Genomic DNA, 18,008 nt, shown 5'->3' on the forward strand with positions numbered 1-18,008 from the left:
TCTAGGTTATATCCTTTCTAACTTACGCGGTACTTTAGCGTTTCCCTTATAAGTTTACAGGCTAGTATTTCTTTAATTTCCTACTTATCTTCGCCGTTAACTTAAATTAGTAGTAGGGGTAGGTTTACTTATCCTAACAAAGGGTCTATAGTAGCCTTTTATAACGTATTTAGTAAAAAAACAGAATGGACTTTAACTAAGTTTAGGAGCTTAACCTTATATAAGTTTCCTATTTTTACTAGGGATCCTATATAGTCCTACTATTTAATAGTTAAGCTTATAGCTAGGCCGTTCTGTCTTCTAGTTCTTTATTATAACCTAGACCATATCGCCTATAGTAAAATTAGGCTCTCGCTTATATTTATTTGCTTACTATTCTATTAATTTCTAAGCCTTTATTAGATTTATATAGGCTACCATTTAAGCTTCTTCTAAGCGCTTAGTATACTACTAGGCTTCTTTATAAGATAATTTCTTGCGTATAGTCTAGGGCCCTTCTAGTCTTTCCTAATTAAAGCTTATATGGGGTAATAGCCCATTTCCAGTTAAATAGGGGCAAATCCTATAAAGTTATAAGGTAGGGTTGCTTGGGCGTAATCTATTAAGGGTAGCAATTTAAACTAGTTATCCTAGAAGTAGTTAATAAAGGGCCAGAGTCTTTGGTCTAAATATTAATTTATAATCTCCGTCTGGCCGTCTATTTAAGGGTAGTATACTATAGAGAGCTTTAACTTAATACCTAAGATTTAGGTAAACTTGTTCCAGAAAGCTAATATAAACTACAGTTTATAGTTGGATATAATAGTATCTAGCGGTCTATAGATTTAGTAGATATAATAGATATATAGTTAGGCCGCCTCTTTAGCGTTAATATTCTTATAATAGGGGATTAAAAACAGGCGCTTGCTAAAGTGGTTTACTAGAATTATAGCCATATTATATCCGTTACGGTCTATAGGTAACTTATAAAAGTCTATAAAGACATACTACTAGGGGCGTTCCGGTATTAGGAGTGGTTTTAATAGTCCTGGGGTCTTATCTTATAGAATTATAGACCTACGGCAGCTGTTGCAGTTCTATATATAACGGTTAACATCTTTAATTATTCCGGGCCAGTAATAATAGTCACTAATAATCTTATAGGTCTTGTTCTTTTTAGGGTGGGCTATAGAAACCTAAGTATATACTTTAGTAATAAGCTAAGTCCGTAAGTTCTATTCCTTTACTACTAATAGCTATTTCTAGTGCTTAAGCAGTCCATTTTTAAGGGACTATAGGCCAGTATTATTCTTTACCTTTTTACGATACTCTTATAGGGAAGGGGCTGTATACTTTACTTACAGCAGTTTATTAATAAGGTTAAGTTTTATAGAATTAATAGGATATATTATTACGGCACTGTTATAGACCCTAGTTAGGGGCTCGGCCAAGCCTTAGCGCCATATATATAGACGTATCCTTTCCTTAACCTTCTTCTAGACCTCGTCTTAGAATTCTCATTTACTGGCTACTAATAGATTCTACTCTTTTGACTAAGCCTTTATATATATCTTAGCGCTTAAAGGGTCTGTATTTAGTTCTACTTATATTTAAGGGTTAAGGTATTTAGGTTATTATTGGAAACACAGGGTAACTTACCAATAACGACTACTCGAGTAGGGTTACAGTGATATTGGTTAATTCTTATTGATAGGAATAAGGAAAGGGGTAAGGAACTTAAGGTTCCTTACTACGCTAGGGCTATGTTGACACGTGACGGCAATATGCTTTATGCGACGGCAACTTACCTTATTCCCGACACTAGCAACTCTTCTTTTTATGGTTGCTATATATATATATATATAAACAGACAGTATATAACAATACTAGACAATATATAACAAAACTAGACAATATATAACAAAACCAGACGATATACGACAATGCGGCAGTTAGTAGAATTTAGTAGATAACGCGAAGACGGGTGGGCCGCTAAGACGCTAGTAGTAAGCGAGCTAATGGCGATTTTCTATGCCGGGCATGGAAAATCCTAATTAGTTGGTAGAAGTCCACACCGCCACCTAAATTAATTAGGTGTGGCGCTCTTGGCAAGGATCTAACTAATTAGATAACTTTAACCGGCGGTCGAAGTTCCATAAGATCTTAACTTCTCTAAATTTCCCTCTTAACCTAACCTTTAACTCGTATATATAGAGTATTTATATTAATAAACGTCTCTAGTGCCTTGTTTGGGTTTGCCTTTATTATTACATCTACTAGGTTATCTTAGCTATTAATCTATTAAATCTTAAAGAGTTCTTAACGCTTATAGGACTGCTAAAGTGCCATAATATTAATTATAAGACGCTTTTCCTTTATAGTACTAAGCTTAACTAAACACTTATAGAGGGAATATAAGTCAGTGTATATAATTATAGAAATAGCGGGAAGTTTGAGCCGGTCTATAATTATCTTAAGGGTAGTTCTAATTGTAATTGCTATATTAACTCCGCTAACTATTCTATATATCTCTAATACTAGAACGCTTTAAGTAACGCGCTTACTCTTAGTTAAGCTCTAATAAATAAGGTTGCTGTAAATTGTGAAATTATTCTCTCTAGTAAATTTATTTATAATAATAATCTTATATCCTAGCTAAAAGCTAAAATCTTTATTATTTATAAATAATCTATTAACGAATACGAAGAGCTTAGCGGTAGGAAGGCTAATAGGCATATAGAGTAGTCCCCTGTTAAGATAGTTTATTTACTAAAAAAGACGCTTATTTAGGGCAAAAACGTTATCCTTAGTTAATTCCTAGTGTTAAGCAGCAATAGAGAGATTAAAGGAAGCCTTGGGTTAATAGATAGAAGCTATATAAGCTCTGCGAGCGCGTTACTCCATATATTCTTACTTTAGAGAATTAACGTTAATAACGTTAATCTTCTTACCTTGACCCTTTTAGCGTAGAGCAATAGAGCCCTTATTTAAGGAGAGGATATATTTATTAAAGAGTAATAGTATTACTAAGTTAAGTCTTTCCTTTAGCTTTGCTATAAGATTTGCCTTCACTAGCTTATCTTCTTTAAGAGCTAAGAATTAGTTATCTCCTAAGATAATTATATCGTCTATTTATATGCCGACAATTCTAAATAAAGTTCCTGTAGTTATAATAAAGAAGCAGGGATTAAATATAGAAGTAGTTATTAAAAGCTTCTCCTTATAGTGCTTGCTGTAGGTAGCCTACTAATGAGTTCCTGCCTCTGCGATTCCATATAATGGCTTAAGTACGACTATAATCATATCCTCGGGATATTAGTGGCAAATTTACTCTAAAAGGTATGCTAGTATTAAGCGCTAAAGGCGCGTCTCTAATTAGGTATAGGCCTAAGTAATATTTCGCAGATAAACCGCTATTCTATTCTTTATTAAGGAGGGAGCTAGCGTAATAATAACTCGTTAACTAGCTTGTTAAATTGTAGGGGATTATATAAGGATTACTTTCTTACTATTATTGTTATAACCTTAAATAACTAGCCTTAACTTCTTAAATGGGGTATCAGTAGCTTTGCCTTTAATCTTATTAACTATTTTTAACTTAAATATGCGGACTCCATCGAACTTAGTAGGGTTATATTTTTTAAATTTAAAGACTCCTTTTATAATAAGACCGTTGATCTCCTACTTATTAGATACTTAAAAAGGAGCTCCTAAAGTTATAATACGGCCTTCCTTTTAGAGCTATTTTACAAGTTTAAAGTTAGCCTTCTTTTTAGCTGTTATAAAGGCCATTAATAGTTTATCTTTATTCTTAATAGCGGTAACAAATTGCTCTTTAAAATTAATAAGATGTTGGCAATTTTATAATCCCTTTAGGCGACCTCTACCGCGTTATAGTTGCGGTATGTCTACTATAATTATATTAGAATTGCCTTCACCTTCTAGAGCATATTGATCGTGGTTCTCCTCTAGGGTATCCTTTAGGGTATCCTATAAAGGCTCGGAGCTATTATCCCTATAATAGGGCTTAATAACAGTTAAGTGGAATTAAGTGGGTCTATAGGGCATCTAAAGAGTATAAGTTTAACTATTAATTATAATAAGTTTATATAGGCCTAACTATTCTCCCTTTTTACGCTATACGCGTACCTCTAATTAGAGTGGCAGATTAAGCGTAGTTAAGGTATTTAGGCCATTTCTTATTCCTAGTGCGTCGTTAACCTAACGCGTAGCGTAGAGACGTTATACCTCCTTCATTGCCTTATGAATAGCCTTAGCTTATTATATAATAGAGGGAGATAGTAGAGAATCGTTAGTTATTTAAGGGTAGGCGCTAAAGACTAGCAACGTAGGTACAAGCCTATCTAGGCTAGTGGTATTATTAATAGCCTTAACAGCCATCTGTAGAATAAGCTCTTTGCTAGTACCCTCTAGTTTTAAAGAAATAATCTTATATACGTGGCGTAATGGCGTATAATATTGTTCTACTTTTCCAACACTATTATATGCCTTAATGGGGACTTCCTTAACCTCAATTGTTATTGCCTTTGCCTATTATTAAAACTCCATAGATAAGAAGTTCTTTCCTATATTATAAACAATTTAATTAGGGGGTCCTAGGTAGACATTAATCTAGCATAATTAAAGAGTATCCTATACGTTCCTAGCTAATATATCTTTTAAAAAGCGTGCGGCTTAGAAGGAGGTTAAGAAGTTAATAACTTAGAGTACTAGCTTACCGCTAAGATATATAACATCTATAATAATATAAAAGTTAAAGTTATAGTTATCTTTAAGAGTAAACTTAAATCGGCCAGAGGACTTCTAGTTTATTTAGCAGTAGTAGCAGTACTTTATAAGATATTTAATCACCTTAACCTTAACTTTATAACCTACTTACTAAAGGACCCTAAGCAATTAGTAAACAGATGGGTAGCTAAAACAACGGTATAGTTAATGTAACTCTAACTTAGTTAGGTAGCTTTAAGTAACGCTCCTTTCTAGCTATTAAAGGAGCAACTAAGGGTAACCCTACTTGCGTATAACGGGCACCTAACTATTTCCCTAGACAAGTATATTCTTAAGGTTATTAAGCTTAATACCTAATTTATTTATATTTTGGATGTAGAATAGGAACGGGGTATTTGCGGGGATAATATAGAAAGTAATATATCCTAACGGGGTTTGGACCTTAATTATACTAAAAGAAATTATAGTACCCTTGCTAAAGCGAATTATATATTAGCCTACTATTAATTAGTTAATCTAAATAGAGCTATTAAGCTGCTAAAGAGCTCGAATTTGAGGCTCTCCTACTATAGATACTCCTGCGGCTCTAGTATCTGGCATAATACTATAAAAGACGTTTGCTAAGTATCTATTATTAAAGGAGAACGCGGAACTTTCCTTTAGCTCGTTAAAAATATCTAACTTTATAATAGAATAGAGCGTAGATTAGTTATTAAGGATAGCAACGGTTTGTATGCTATTTACCTTACTATACTTAGTAAAGTATTAGTCGGGAGAGTAGTTCTCAATTTCTATATCTATAAGGAGCTATTTAGCCTTATTAACCTTACCCTTAAGATCTTCTTCGCCTTTATATTAAACTAGGAAGTTTTAAAAGTAGGCTATAGTAACCTTTTAGTTTCTAACGTTTTATATGCTCTAGCGAAACCTATTATATGCCTCCTTTTGTCTATTAAGAGGGTGTCTAGTTAACTAGTAATTTAGCTTCTTATAAATATAGCACTTCTTCTAACAATCGCTCTAAAGTAAACCTCTATAAGGACCTCTATAATTGCCTTATAGTTAACGTTAATCGTACCCTTTACTGTATTCCCTACTACGTCTACTATATATTTAATTAGTCCAGTTATAATTATATTAGTTAGCTAGGTTAATCAAAGTAGGTTAAAGTTAGGCGTTAAATTACTATACTTCTTAAGAGCGTAGAGCGGTGCCAATAGAGGATCTTAATTAAGTATACACTCCTTTATAAGTACTTATAGGGTTAAAAAGAGCGAGATTATATTCTTTAATACCTCGGCATACGTTAATGACTTAATCGCGTAGGCTAAGGTCCTCTTAATATAATTTAGATAAACTACACTAAATTGTCTAAAGTTAATTAAAGAGCTTTTAAAGATAATTAAGCCGAGAGACACCTAGGTTCGTAGCAATAATTCTTAGAAAGGTAGTCTCTCTCCACTCCGATATATATTGCTGCTTATTCTCTTTTATTTTAAAGTGGCATCTTATCTTATATATTATTTAGTTAAAATTATATCCTTTTTCTGCCAAATGATCATAATAGAAGGTACTAACGCGGCCCTTAAGCATAACGGAATAGGCGTTATAATATTAGTTAGGTTCTAGTCCAACCTTCTAATAATAGTTATAAAAGATACGCAGCTTCGAATTAAGGATATTATATAGTTCCCCACTAAACTTCTTCTCCTAGTCTGTATAGAGCTTCGTAAGCTCTATAAGCATTTTTAAGGTGCCTCTAAGTAGTATTAGACTACGTTAAAATTACATTAGAGATTAAGGTGGGGATTGCTTTATAGGCTATAGTGGAGATATAGGGCTTAGTAGAACACGGCGTAGTACCTAATCTTCCTATAGTAGAGTTCGAAGGTTATTAAATCGCGAAGCAAGGGGATCTTGCGCTTACTTTTAAGGGGTAGTGGTTAACGTTACTAGTTAAATTAGTAGATCCTAGGGAGCTAGAGATAGAGGTAGAAGCAATAGATGCGGAACGTGAGAACTTATACCTAGAGTAATGGAATTAGAGCGCGTCTCTATTGGCGTATCATTTGGATTTTATTGTAAGTTGAGCTTCCTCTTAGTGCGTAGTTAGTGCTTAACCTCTTATAGAGTCCATTTATGCTCTTCTTTTACGTTAATAATTTGCTCCTAGATATTATCTCTAATAGCACCCCTATCTATAGGAACAAATACTCTATTCTCCCGAAGGAAGTTACGGAAGTCTTATATAACGTCCTTCTTTGCGAGAGCCTATATTTCCTTTATCCATCTAATAAAGTCCTCCTTTATATAACACTATAGCTCGGTATTATTGTATTCGCTGTCTATATAGTGTACTATGCGGTATACTAAGAATCCGTTTAGGTCCTATTCCTTAGCGTTTATAGGGTTAATGTCTATATCCTATGTCTCCGGGTTAATGCTTTTCTCGTACTTCTTTAGGTAGGTTGATGCTATAGTAGGTATAGAATCGACGGGGTGTCGTACGTCGAAGGTAGGTAGGGTTTTTGGCTTTGTAGAATCTCGTAGGTTTGCTATCAAAAGGTAGGCAATCGAGATGTTGTCGACGCGTTTTGGACGTTAACTTTAGGACCGTAGGTTTAGTGACACTTCTGACCTAAAGTACTTGACTAAATCTTCGTAAACGTAGTTGTTCTGCGTAATAGACGCAACTTGGTATCTCCTAGTACTTAGTGACACTTCTGTTACTAGTTTTCCGCAAGTTTAAGGTAGTATAGTATCGCCGGGATCCATTCTATATAAGCGTATATAGCACCCCTATACGAGACTGTCTCTTCTATTCGAAAACCTAGCTGCTCTATAGTTGACTGTGTATTCAACTACTGATCAGTGTTAGAAACATAGGGTGACTCACTAATAACGACTACTCGAGTAGGGTTACAGTGATGTTAGTTAATTCTTATTGATAGGAATGAGGAAAGGGGTAAGGAACTTAAGGTTCCTTACCACGCTAGGGCCACGTCGACACGTGACGGCAATATGCTTCATGCGACGGCAACTTGCCTCATTCCCGACAGTTATAGTAGTATCTAAGTCTATAATAAGATCTTTGCAGCTAACGTACTCTATAGGTAAGCGGCCCACACGGGTAAGCGGCCCACCTCAAAAATTAGAAAAATCACACCTTAATATCCCAACAACCACTGTATAATAAAATTTAATACTTTAGATTTAGACTTTTATATATACTTTATAGCTTTTATTAAAGTTGCATCGTAAATAGGTTAGTAGTTTTTAAGATATTATAACTTAGGGGCCAAAATAAGGCTAAATTACTATATCTTAAAAACTACTAACCTATTTACAATGCAACTTTAATAAGAGCTGTAGAGTATATATAAAAGTCTAAACCCAAATTTTTAAAATTTATTATTAAGTAGTTGTTGAGATATTAAGGTGTGGTTTTTCCAATTTTTGGTGAGGTTTTAAGGTGGGCCGCTTACCCGTGTGGACCGCTTACCCGTATAGGCCGCTTATCTATAGAGTACGTTACCTAATTATCTAAATCTTATTTACGCCTTATAAGAGCATCTATATAGTTAGTAACACTTAGCCTATATATAATTAGGAAGTTAAATTAGGATAGAACCTCTGCTTAGTGTACCTACCGGGCTATAAGGGCCTTTATTATTATAAAATATTCTAAAGCCTTATAATTAGAAACTACTTAAATAGACTTAGGGGCTCTTTTTAACTATATTCACCAGTACTAAAAGCTAGAGATAATAGCTAGCATCTCTTTATCGTGGATGGGGTAGTTTAGCTTAGCATCTACTATAGCATTAGGATTTTTTTTTTGGGTCGTTGTTGCGGTTTGCGGCAAATTGCCGCAAACCGTACGATCGTGGTAGATGTATATAGTTGATAGCAATTTGCGCAAAACGCACGTTTTGTAACAAGTTTGCAGCACCCTAATAGCAATTTGCGCGTTTTATAACAAGTTTGCAGCATCTAATAGCAAATTACGGCAAAACGCTACCTTAAAAATAAATAGTGCGCAAACTGTACGAATTGTACAAACTGTACGAATTGTAAAAACTGTACGAATTATAAAAACTGTACGAATTGTAAAACCTATACAAATTGTAAAAACTGTACAAATTGTAACTATAAATTGTTACTATATAAATTATAATTATATTATATAATAACTAAATTATTACATATTCCCATAGATTTCTATAATATACTTTTAAATATATTTATATTATAACTATATAAAATGTAGAGCTATCTACTTTAGGCGTTAAGGGGGAAGCCTCTCGTAGAGGCTCTAAATTATCTACCTACCTACCTGCCTGCCTGCCTGCCTGCCTGCCTGCCTGCCTGCCTGCCTGCCTGCCTGCCTGCCTGCCTGCCTGCCTGCTTGCCTACCTACCTATCTATCCGTCCGTCTATACCTACCCGTCTATGCCTACCTATCTATGCCTACCTGTCTGTGCCTACCTGTTTATGTCACCTTGATTCAATTGATCGATTGAATCGTTTATCGTGTTCGCTAGCTAGTCGTTTAAACGGTTGTTGTGTGGCTCTGGCGACGGTCGTGTGGCGATGACGATGGTTGTCTAGCTCTGGCGACGGTCATCTGGCTCCGGCGACGGTCGTCTAGCTCTGGCGACGGTTATCTGGCTCCGGCGACGATCGTCTAGCTCTGACGACGGTCGTCTAGCTCCGGCGACGGTCGTCTAGCTCCGGCGATGGTCGTCTGGCTCCGGCGACGGTCGTCTNCTGGCTGTCGTTCTGGTGTCTTCCTAGGTAGGGAGGGTGTAAGGAAGGGTAAAAAATGAGGTGGCTACCTAGGTGTATATAGGGGTATACTTAGCAGAGGCACGTGTAGAGGCTATTGGGAATATAGCGGGGACCCGGTAGTAGTGTGTATTGCGTATACATAAAGGCTTTATATAGAGCTTCGTATAGAGCCTCCGTACGTATTATCTCATAAATTAGACCCCCGGGGAGAAATTGCGCCACGGCGTGGCGCTAAGGGCTAGCGTTACGCTTGTGAAGTCCTGCGAACTCCTGGGCCAATCGGATTACTTTACCCTAGTCCTATAAACTCCTGCAAACTCCTAGACCAATTAGATTACACTAAGAGGAATTTCTCCTTAAGGGTTTAAGAGCTTATAGGAGCCCTTTGTGTGTAAACTTATTGTTTCTTATTAGGCAACAACTCTTCTATTATAACGCTGTATCTTATACCCTAAATTAACTCTAAAACACTTATAATCGGTTTTAATTAAAAGCTATTTACTTCCTCTATCTAATTAAGAAACAATAGACGCTGCCGGCCTAATATATATGCCCCTATCTAATAATTCGCAAAGTCCCTTATCTAGCGCCCCTTCTAGCCCTCTTTTACCCCCTAACGGACACCCTAACGGATACCCTAATAAGTATTCTAACAATAATATGGACTACCTTAATAATAAGCTTAATAGCGACGCTATTAAGGCTCTTTAGCCTTCCTCTAACGAACCTTCCTTTTTTACCCGCGGTTAATACAATATAAGCTCTAGGGAACGGCAGTCTACGTAATTTAAGCTATAGCAGGTAGCTAATATACTACGCCGCGTTTAATGGAGTTTTTAAACCTTTATACTTGCTTAGGCTGGGGCAGAAAAGGGCAGAGAGGTTATAATTTAGAACCGCTAATATGCCTATCTATAACAGCGACGGCGTGTACTAATGCGTGCTATGGACAATCCACGCATAAGGAGCATCTGCCAGCGTCCTTCTTTAGCAGATTCTTTTGCTGTAGAGCTCAATAATCTTATCCGTCAGCCCTACTTTACTTAATTTAATTATACTATAGACCTAGAGACACTAGACTTTAAGCTAGCCTTTAGAACTATTAAGGAGGTTGCCCCAATATAGCATACTGTTCTTTTAAGACTTATAAGCAATTAGCGCGCCCACTAAAACAGTTACGACGCTACGCCTTAGTCTAATGTATTATCTAGGCGATTGTTTGCTATTACTAGTATAGTATGTTATTCTCGGGCTAAAAAGCGATCTAGCTTCCTCTCTTTAATACTAGATATCTATTTAATAGGCTCTAGCGTAAAGCGGCGAGTAATTAAGACTCTATTAGGGTTTAGGGTGTATTATAGTTATTATTAGGCTAATTAGTTAATGGGCAAGATCGCTAAGGAGGCAGAGGTATAGTATCTAAATCTAAACTCCTAAGCCAATTAGCTAATGTCTTTAGAGGCAGCTTAAGCTTTAAGCGTTAAATAAGCAGGCAGTAATTGTCTATAATAATATTAACTTTAAGGATAAGAAGCGTGACTAGGTTATAGGCCATACAGATACTATACGGTCAATGACAACGGCGGCTATTATTCTTTACCCTAGACTACTACTTTTAGGTCTTCGTTAATCTATACATAATCTAATAATACCACTTAGGCTTAAAGATATATTAGCTGCCCCTAGTATATCCGGTAAAGATAGTAAGATTAGGTTAAATATTACGCAAAGCCTTATATTAGATATAATTAAGAGACTTTATATAGCTAGCATTAACTCTATATTTAGAGATAGTAATCGCTATCCTAAAATGCCAAGTATATATTGTCTTAATATAAATCAGACCAAGTTCTAGTAATTTAGGGCCATATTTAAGGATAAGGGTACTATTGTGGTGGTGGACGCGGTCCCTCTCAGATAGGAAGTCACAATGCTGTCTGTCTGTCAGTCGGTCGGTCGGTCGGTCGGTCGGTCGGTCGTCAGTCGTAATCAATCAGTAGGAAAACAGTCAGTAAGAAGAAAGGAAAGAATGTATTCTCGGTAGGTCGTGATATGTATATAATAGAGGGAAGAAGGAAGGAAGCCGAAGGCTCTATAAATATAGGGAAATGCCAAGACAGTAGGCGACGTCCAATCTACACCACGACACTATTAAAGGTACTTACGGCGTCTATAAAAGTATATTTCTAGACTAGCTTAGTCTATAAGCACTAGATAACCTTATTAAGGCTAGACCTATCCGTAACAACTTCTATAATCAACTCTAGCTTATCCATAGAGACCAACTTACGGCAATCTATATTAGGGCTGTTAAAAATAAGCAAACCTAGGCTTGCCAACTATATGACCGATGGGATTAGCTTCTTAGTATACCTGCGTGGTTTTATATCCAGATAAACCTACTAAATACTATTATCCGTACGTATTGGGCACCTATTATTTCTAAAGAAAAGGCTTATTATTGCTTATAAGCTAATACTACTATATAGGGTCGCAGTTAGTGTAGTTGGGAGAACGCTAAATATCACTTAATGGAACCAATTGTTGCGCAGGGCTTTACGGCACGCGTAGTTGCATTATTTTATGCAGTAATGCGACGTAAGGGCTACCTTATTGCCTCTAGCAGAGACTTCTTTAAGTAAATGGACCACGTTACCGACGCTATTAGTTCTCTTATACTAGATCAATTTTTAGAACTTATTAAAGACGTCCGTCTAGCCGCCTTTACATTAGATATATGGAATGGTAATAGCTTTAATAAGCAACCGCATAACGATATTAAATTCCGGACAATATATCGTATGCTTTAGAAGGTTAAGCTATTTCTAACTATTCGGTATGCTATTAAATATGCTAATATAGGCATGCTAAGGCACTTTATTAACCCTCTTATTATTTACTTTTTTAGCGCGTCCTAGCTTAACTATAGCCGCGAGATATTATTTTATTAATGGAACCTTTCCTTAGTAAACACTCCTAAATTATAGTATATAATACTATCCTCTAGGCTTATAAACTGGCTTAGTAGGGCAACTATATACAAAGCAATTAACCTTAGGCTTAAGTATCTAAACGGTAGCTATAAGATTAAGATAAAGTGTTATAAGAACTTAACCCATAATATAGATATTATATTTAACCGAGTATGTCTATCCAATACTTAGGTTAGGGCGTTCCGTAAAAGAGTAAAGGCTATATTTAGCGAGTACATGTTTAGGACTTATACTACTACTACTGTACTACCGGATATGTTTTTACTTGCTTATACCCTCTTTACTTTAGATTTAGCTAAACCGCGAAGTACTAAGCAATTAGCTGGTAGGAAGTTTTTTAATTCTTATAATATCTTATAAGAAGGCATTAAGGTGCTAGCGGATAAGGTTAATTAGTTTAACTAGCAGCACATCTAATAATTAAATACGGTTAGGGAGTTGTACCCTTCTAATACCCTAGATAATCTTAATAGATTTGCTAATATAGAAGATTATACTAACTAGGTTGGGGAGGGGTTGGATAGGGTTATTAATCTAACAATTAACCTTTTAATAATTGATATAATTAACCTTATAGGAATTGGAGTAGGTAACTAATCTACAAACTCCTATAAACTCCTACAAACTCCTAGGCTAATTAAATGCCTATATTTCTGTTTAACTACGAACTTTTACATAAACTTTTACACAAACTTTTACATAAACTTTTATACGAACTTTATACGAACTTTTACACATAAGGCAACTGTATTTAACTACTATCTACCTATACTACCTATTGGGCAACTCCGGGGCTTCTATAACGCCTTATAGTTGGGCCTATACTAAACAATACTATTATTTAGGATTACCCCTCGGATTAACATAGCCGGATTAAAGCTTGCCTGCGAAGAATGCCTTATAGTTTAGCCCGCACCGGACAGTATCGTCGTCTAGGTTTTACCCCTTAGATTAACGCTATTAGATTAAAGCTTACCTATGAAGAATATACTATAAAAGCCGCTACTTTAGCGCACCGGAGTGCTAGAAAGCAACGCTAACCTCTTTCCCCCCTCTCCCCCTTATACTGTAATGCCACTGCCGCTAGGACCTAGTAGTGGACCACTAGACGGCTTATACGCCGCTAAAGACCTTAGCCTAGGAGGTAGGGGTGAGGGATCCTTAGGGTCCTTACGCCTACGCTTTAAAAGGCTATACCTGCCGGAACGGGCTACTACTCAATAATAAGCGCAGGTATCCCTAGGCCTACTTACCTGCTATATACCCTTTTTAGAGTATACCTAACACTCCTTACTTAAGGCTTAGTAGGTAGTGCATCACTTACTACCTACTAACTTTACCCCTAACTCTGTCTCTATTATCCGGCTAATATAGCCCTAGTCTCTCTGCTTATTCGGCCCTATAACCGCCAACCCTACTACTAACTACGACTACTATTTACCTTAGGCGGTAAGGGCGTATATAGTAGTCGCCTTACTATAGGGGGCCCAATCCCACAGTAGGCGGACGGGGTTAGTGCGCTAGGCAAGGGCAAACCCGATAGCAGTAAGGGCTAGTAGTAAGAGGGCCGGTAATAGGGGAAGGGTTAGGGTAGGAGTAAGGGCTAGGGTAGGAGTAGGAGCAGAAGCAGGAGCTAGGGCTAGGGCTAGTAATAGTAATAGTAGTAGTGGTTTATAAATATATGTAAGCTAAATATATACTACGCAGTTATTAATACTTACGGCTCCTCTCCTAACTCCCTACCGCTAAACCATTCATCCTTATTATCATCGTCGTCGTCGTTATTAGCGGCGGCGGCGGCCGGCGGTGGCGGCGGCGGCGGCACTAGCGGCGGTGCTACTGTTACTGTTGCTGTTACTACTACTACTACTATTAAAAGGGGAGGGCGGCGGCAAGGGCGAGGGCGCCTATTAAAACCAGTTAGTTATATCTTATAGTTAATAGTTAAAGTTCTAATACTAACCATATCTTAACCTAAATTCTACTAGACTAAAGCTAGCGATAATAAAGAAGGGCCGCAGCCCGTAGTATTCTCTCTATATTAAGAAGGACGTTAGGGGGGTACGTACGCACCTAGAGAGTAGGAGGAGACATTTTAAATGCTTTTTATTAAAAGCTTTAATTAAAGACGGTTAATAGGTATAAGTATAAAGAATAATTTTAAAGTAGTTAAAGATATTATTAAACAAAATTATAATTATAATTTATATTTACTTTAATATTCTTAATTTTCGGAACTATTATAAACTCCTAGGCCAATTAAAATAACGTACTATCTCCTATGAACTCCTATAAACTCCTACAAACTCCTAAACTAATAAAAATAATATACCATCTTCTATAAACTTCTATAAACTCCTAGGCTAATTAAATATATTCTATCTATTAATACAAAAGTTCTTTAGACCCTTTAGAGTTGCTTACCTTATACGCCCTCTCTTTAAAATAGGTATAAAGGTTAATATTTTATTAGCATTTAAATCTTTCTCTGCTAATAGCAACCGACGTATTAATAGGGTAGTAGGCTTTGTACTTTCACGCCTTTGCCTTTATCTTTTTTAACTAGGAGTAGCGCTTTTCTACATATCTAATACATTAATAACTGGCCACTAGATATTCAACTAGCTGCTATTAAGGCTATAACTAGCGACGTTTACTCCTAAAGTGTAAGCTTATTTAAGCTATCTTATAGCACACTAAATACCTTCTAGTACACCATTAGGTGGGATAGGTAAGATTAGTAATAGCAATACTAGCGTACTAATAACTCCGTTAACCCATTCTTCTAATTATAAGGTTAACGGCGGTGTACTAACTCTCGCTATATCTAACGACGTACGCTTATTTACTCTGGCCGTCTTAATTATATATAACTATACAGCCCTTAACACCTCTTGTCTCGCAACCTATGTAGTAAGAGTGTCGTCCCTTTTCCAAATAGTTGCGGCGTAATTAGATGTACTAGTACGAGATTCCTAACTATACTAGCCTTGTAGCTCCTATAGCTGCTATTATTACTTTCTTACATATCTTATATCCTTTATCTTAGTATATAAAGTATAATCATACTCTTAAATATATACAGTATATACCTAGACCACATTAGTAACGCAACGAGCTTTATTATTAGCATTGGTAGTATACTATTTATTAGGTTTAAAGGTTAAAGTCTTTATAAGGAGTGCTCTTTAGAAGTATACCACTACTTCCTAAACGGACCGACGACCATCTATAAAGACAATCGTCTTTAGTATTTACTCTAGGACTACGGTATTTAAATCTATATACGCGTCTAATAGGAAGTATAGTATATCCCATAAATCTACCTTGCCTTTTTTTTTTCTTTTTTTTTTTATCCGTTGTATTATACTACGTACAATACTGCGCATGCAGCCTTTTGGCTATGGCGCTATAGTTCTATATACATAAATCCTTTTCTTAGGCAGCTTAATATATTCCTTATTTTTTTATATCCCTTAAATCTTTAATCTAATTTCTATATTACTCTTTATAAATTATTCCTTTATTCATTATCCTCTATATATTATTCCAATATATTTTTCTTCCATTCTCTACATTAATTATTTCTCTATCTATAATTTCAATCTTATTAATCATTCATAATCTTTCCCATTATCTCCTCTATCATCTATATCATCTCTTTATTTATTTATATATTTCATTATCCCCTTCTCTTTCTAATTTATAATATAATACATTATCTATTTATAATTTATACTATCCCTACGCTTTCCTTAAACCATCATAATTATAATCTATCTATAATCACCACTTATATATTATATTTCTTTCTCATATATATACATTAACCCTTTTCCAAATAATCTTATCTAATATATTTAAAATATTCCCAAATTCCTTTCTCTTTATAATAATCATAAATCTCCTATTTCTCTTTTATAATATCAAATTCATCCTTATATATTCCTATTATATCTTATATTATAATGGAATATTTTTTCTTTACTGTGTTTATATTTTTTCTGTACTTTTTGGTTGCCTGATGTTCATCATAACTTATATTTATTTTATTAGGGTATAGGCCTTCCTTGTAATCTACTCTCTTAACTTCTTTATCTCTTTCTATATTTAGTTCGATATCTTCTCGTTTTTCACTTCTCAAATAATGTTATCTCTTCTTCTGTTAAAAAAAATATCCGTTATTATTCTATATGATATAGTTTGTATTTTCGTATTACTCCTTTGTTGCAATCGTTTTTCCATCTCTCTCCTTCTTTCTTCTTCTCCTTTTCATTCCAGTTCTTCCTGTTCACTTTCTACCTTCCCTTCTTAGAGTTTATTCCTCCATTTACTAATCTGGTTTTTTATATGGCGTCTTTCTGCGTTTTCTTCCTGGAGGGGAAGAATATTCGGAGGGATGGGGGAAGTAAAGGTGGTAGAGTTGTGGTAGTGTTCCTTTTTATTTATGACTATGTTTTTTCATTCTTTTTTCGTGTTATTCTTTCCCTCGATCCAGGATTTCTGTTTGCTTTTCTTTCTCATTTTTTAATATGAAGATTTTATTTCTTATTTTTATTTCTTATTTTTTTTTTATTTTATATCAAGTTTTTCCCATTTAATATCATCTTTTTTGTTTTTTTATTAGGAACTATGTTTTTCCTTGTTTTATATGGTCTTTTTATTTATTTACCCCTTTTGATTAAATCATATTTTCTTGCTTGTTTTTTTTTGGTCATTCCCTATTTATTTATTTGATTTTCTTTTATTTTATATCGACTATTCCTCTTCTTCGTGATCTGATTTTTTCCATTTTCCTCTTTTAGCGTAGTTCTCCTTTCTCTATAATTTTAACGTCCATGTCTATTATCTCTAGTCTAGTTTCCTTTTTTTGTGAGTCTGAAGTCTCGATCTGAAATCCGTATCTCTTGCTTCTTTTTTCTGATTTATTGGAGTTCGGTTTTTCTCTATATTAATACCTGGTCGATGATCCATCATTTTATGGAGCTTCAGAGAGGAGGATGCGTCACTATCGATGGTTTTTATAACCGGTATATCCTCTGTCTACGAGATGATCCCGACATCTATACACGGTACGTGTAGATAGATTTTTGGTGACGACAGGATGAACGAATTATTCGCCGTCCGGGAACGTTCGTATGGTGGGGGAAGAAACGTAATTAACATTCTTTTTGTGAAAACGATATCATCTCTGGCTCTGTATATAATCTCGATTTGATCATGTATTATGATCGCATCTTCTGAGATACCTTTCTTATTTTAATTATCCTCAGATCTTCCTCCATTGAGGATGATCCGAGAATCCAATTTTCTGTCATCTCTCGTTTTCCTGTCTTATTTAACGTTTTCCTGTCCCTGTCCCCAGTCCTAAAGAATGTCAAAAAGAATGATAAAAGAGAGTAAGGGATCATCAACATCATAGAATCATAAAAATGATCCTTTGATATTTGAGGATTAAATCCCCAAATATTTGATGATCCTGTATCGATGATCATA

The 18,008-nt window shown here is 35.4% G+C and overlaps 1 protein-coding gene across 1 annotated transcript in view; it reads right to left on the reverse strand.

Annotated features, from left to right (window-relative positions):
* Positions 1 to 15,766: 15,766 nt before the first annotated feature.
* The window catches only part of K441DRAFT_532766 (uncharacterized protein), a gene marked incomplete at both ends in the record, with an annotated part of 3,713 nt that continues 1,471 nt past the window's right edge, over positions 15,767 to 18,008 (reverse strand). The window contains one exon of the mRNA XM_067642250.1: positions 15,767 to 15,838. Coding sequence (XP_067510211.1) covers positions 15,767 to 15,838 — 72 coding nt within the window. The remainder of the gene's footprint in view (positions 15,839 to 18,008) is intronic.

Source organism: Cenococcum geophilum (assembly GCF_001692895.1).
Source record: "Cenococcum geophilum 1.58 unplaced genomic scaffold K441scaffold_1, whole genome shotgun sequence".
In the NCBI taxonomy this organism is placed as follows: domain Eukaryota; kingdom Fungi; phylum Ascomycota; class Dothideomycetes; order Gloniales; family Gloniaceae; genus Cenococcum; species Cenococcum geophilum.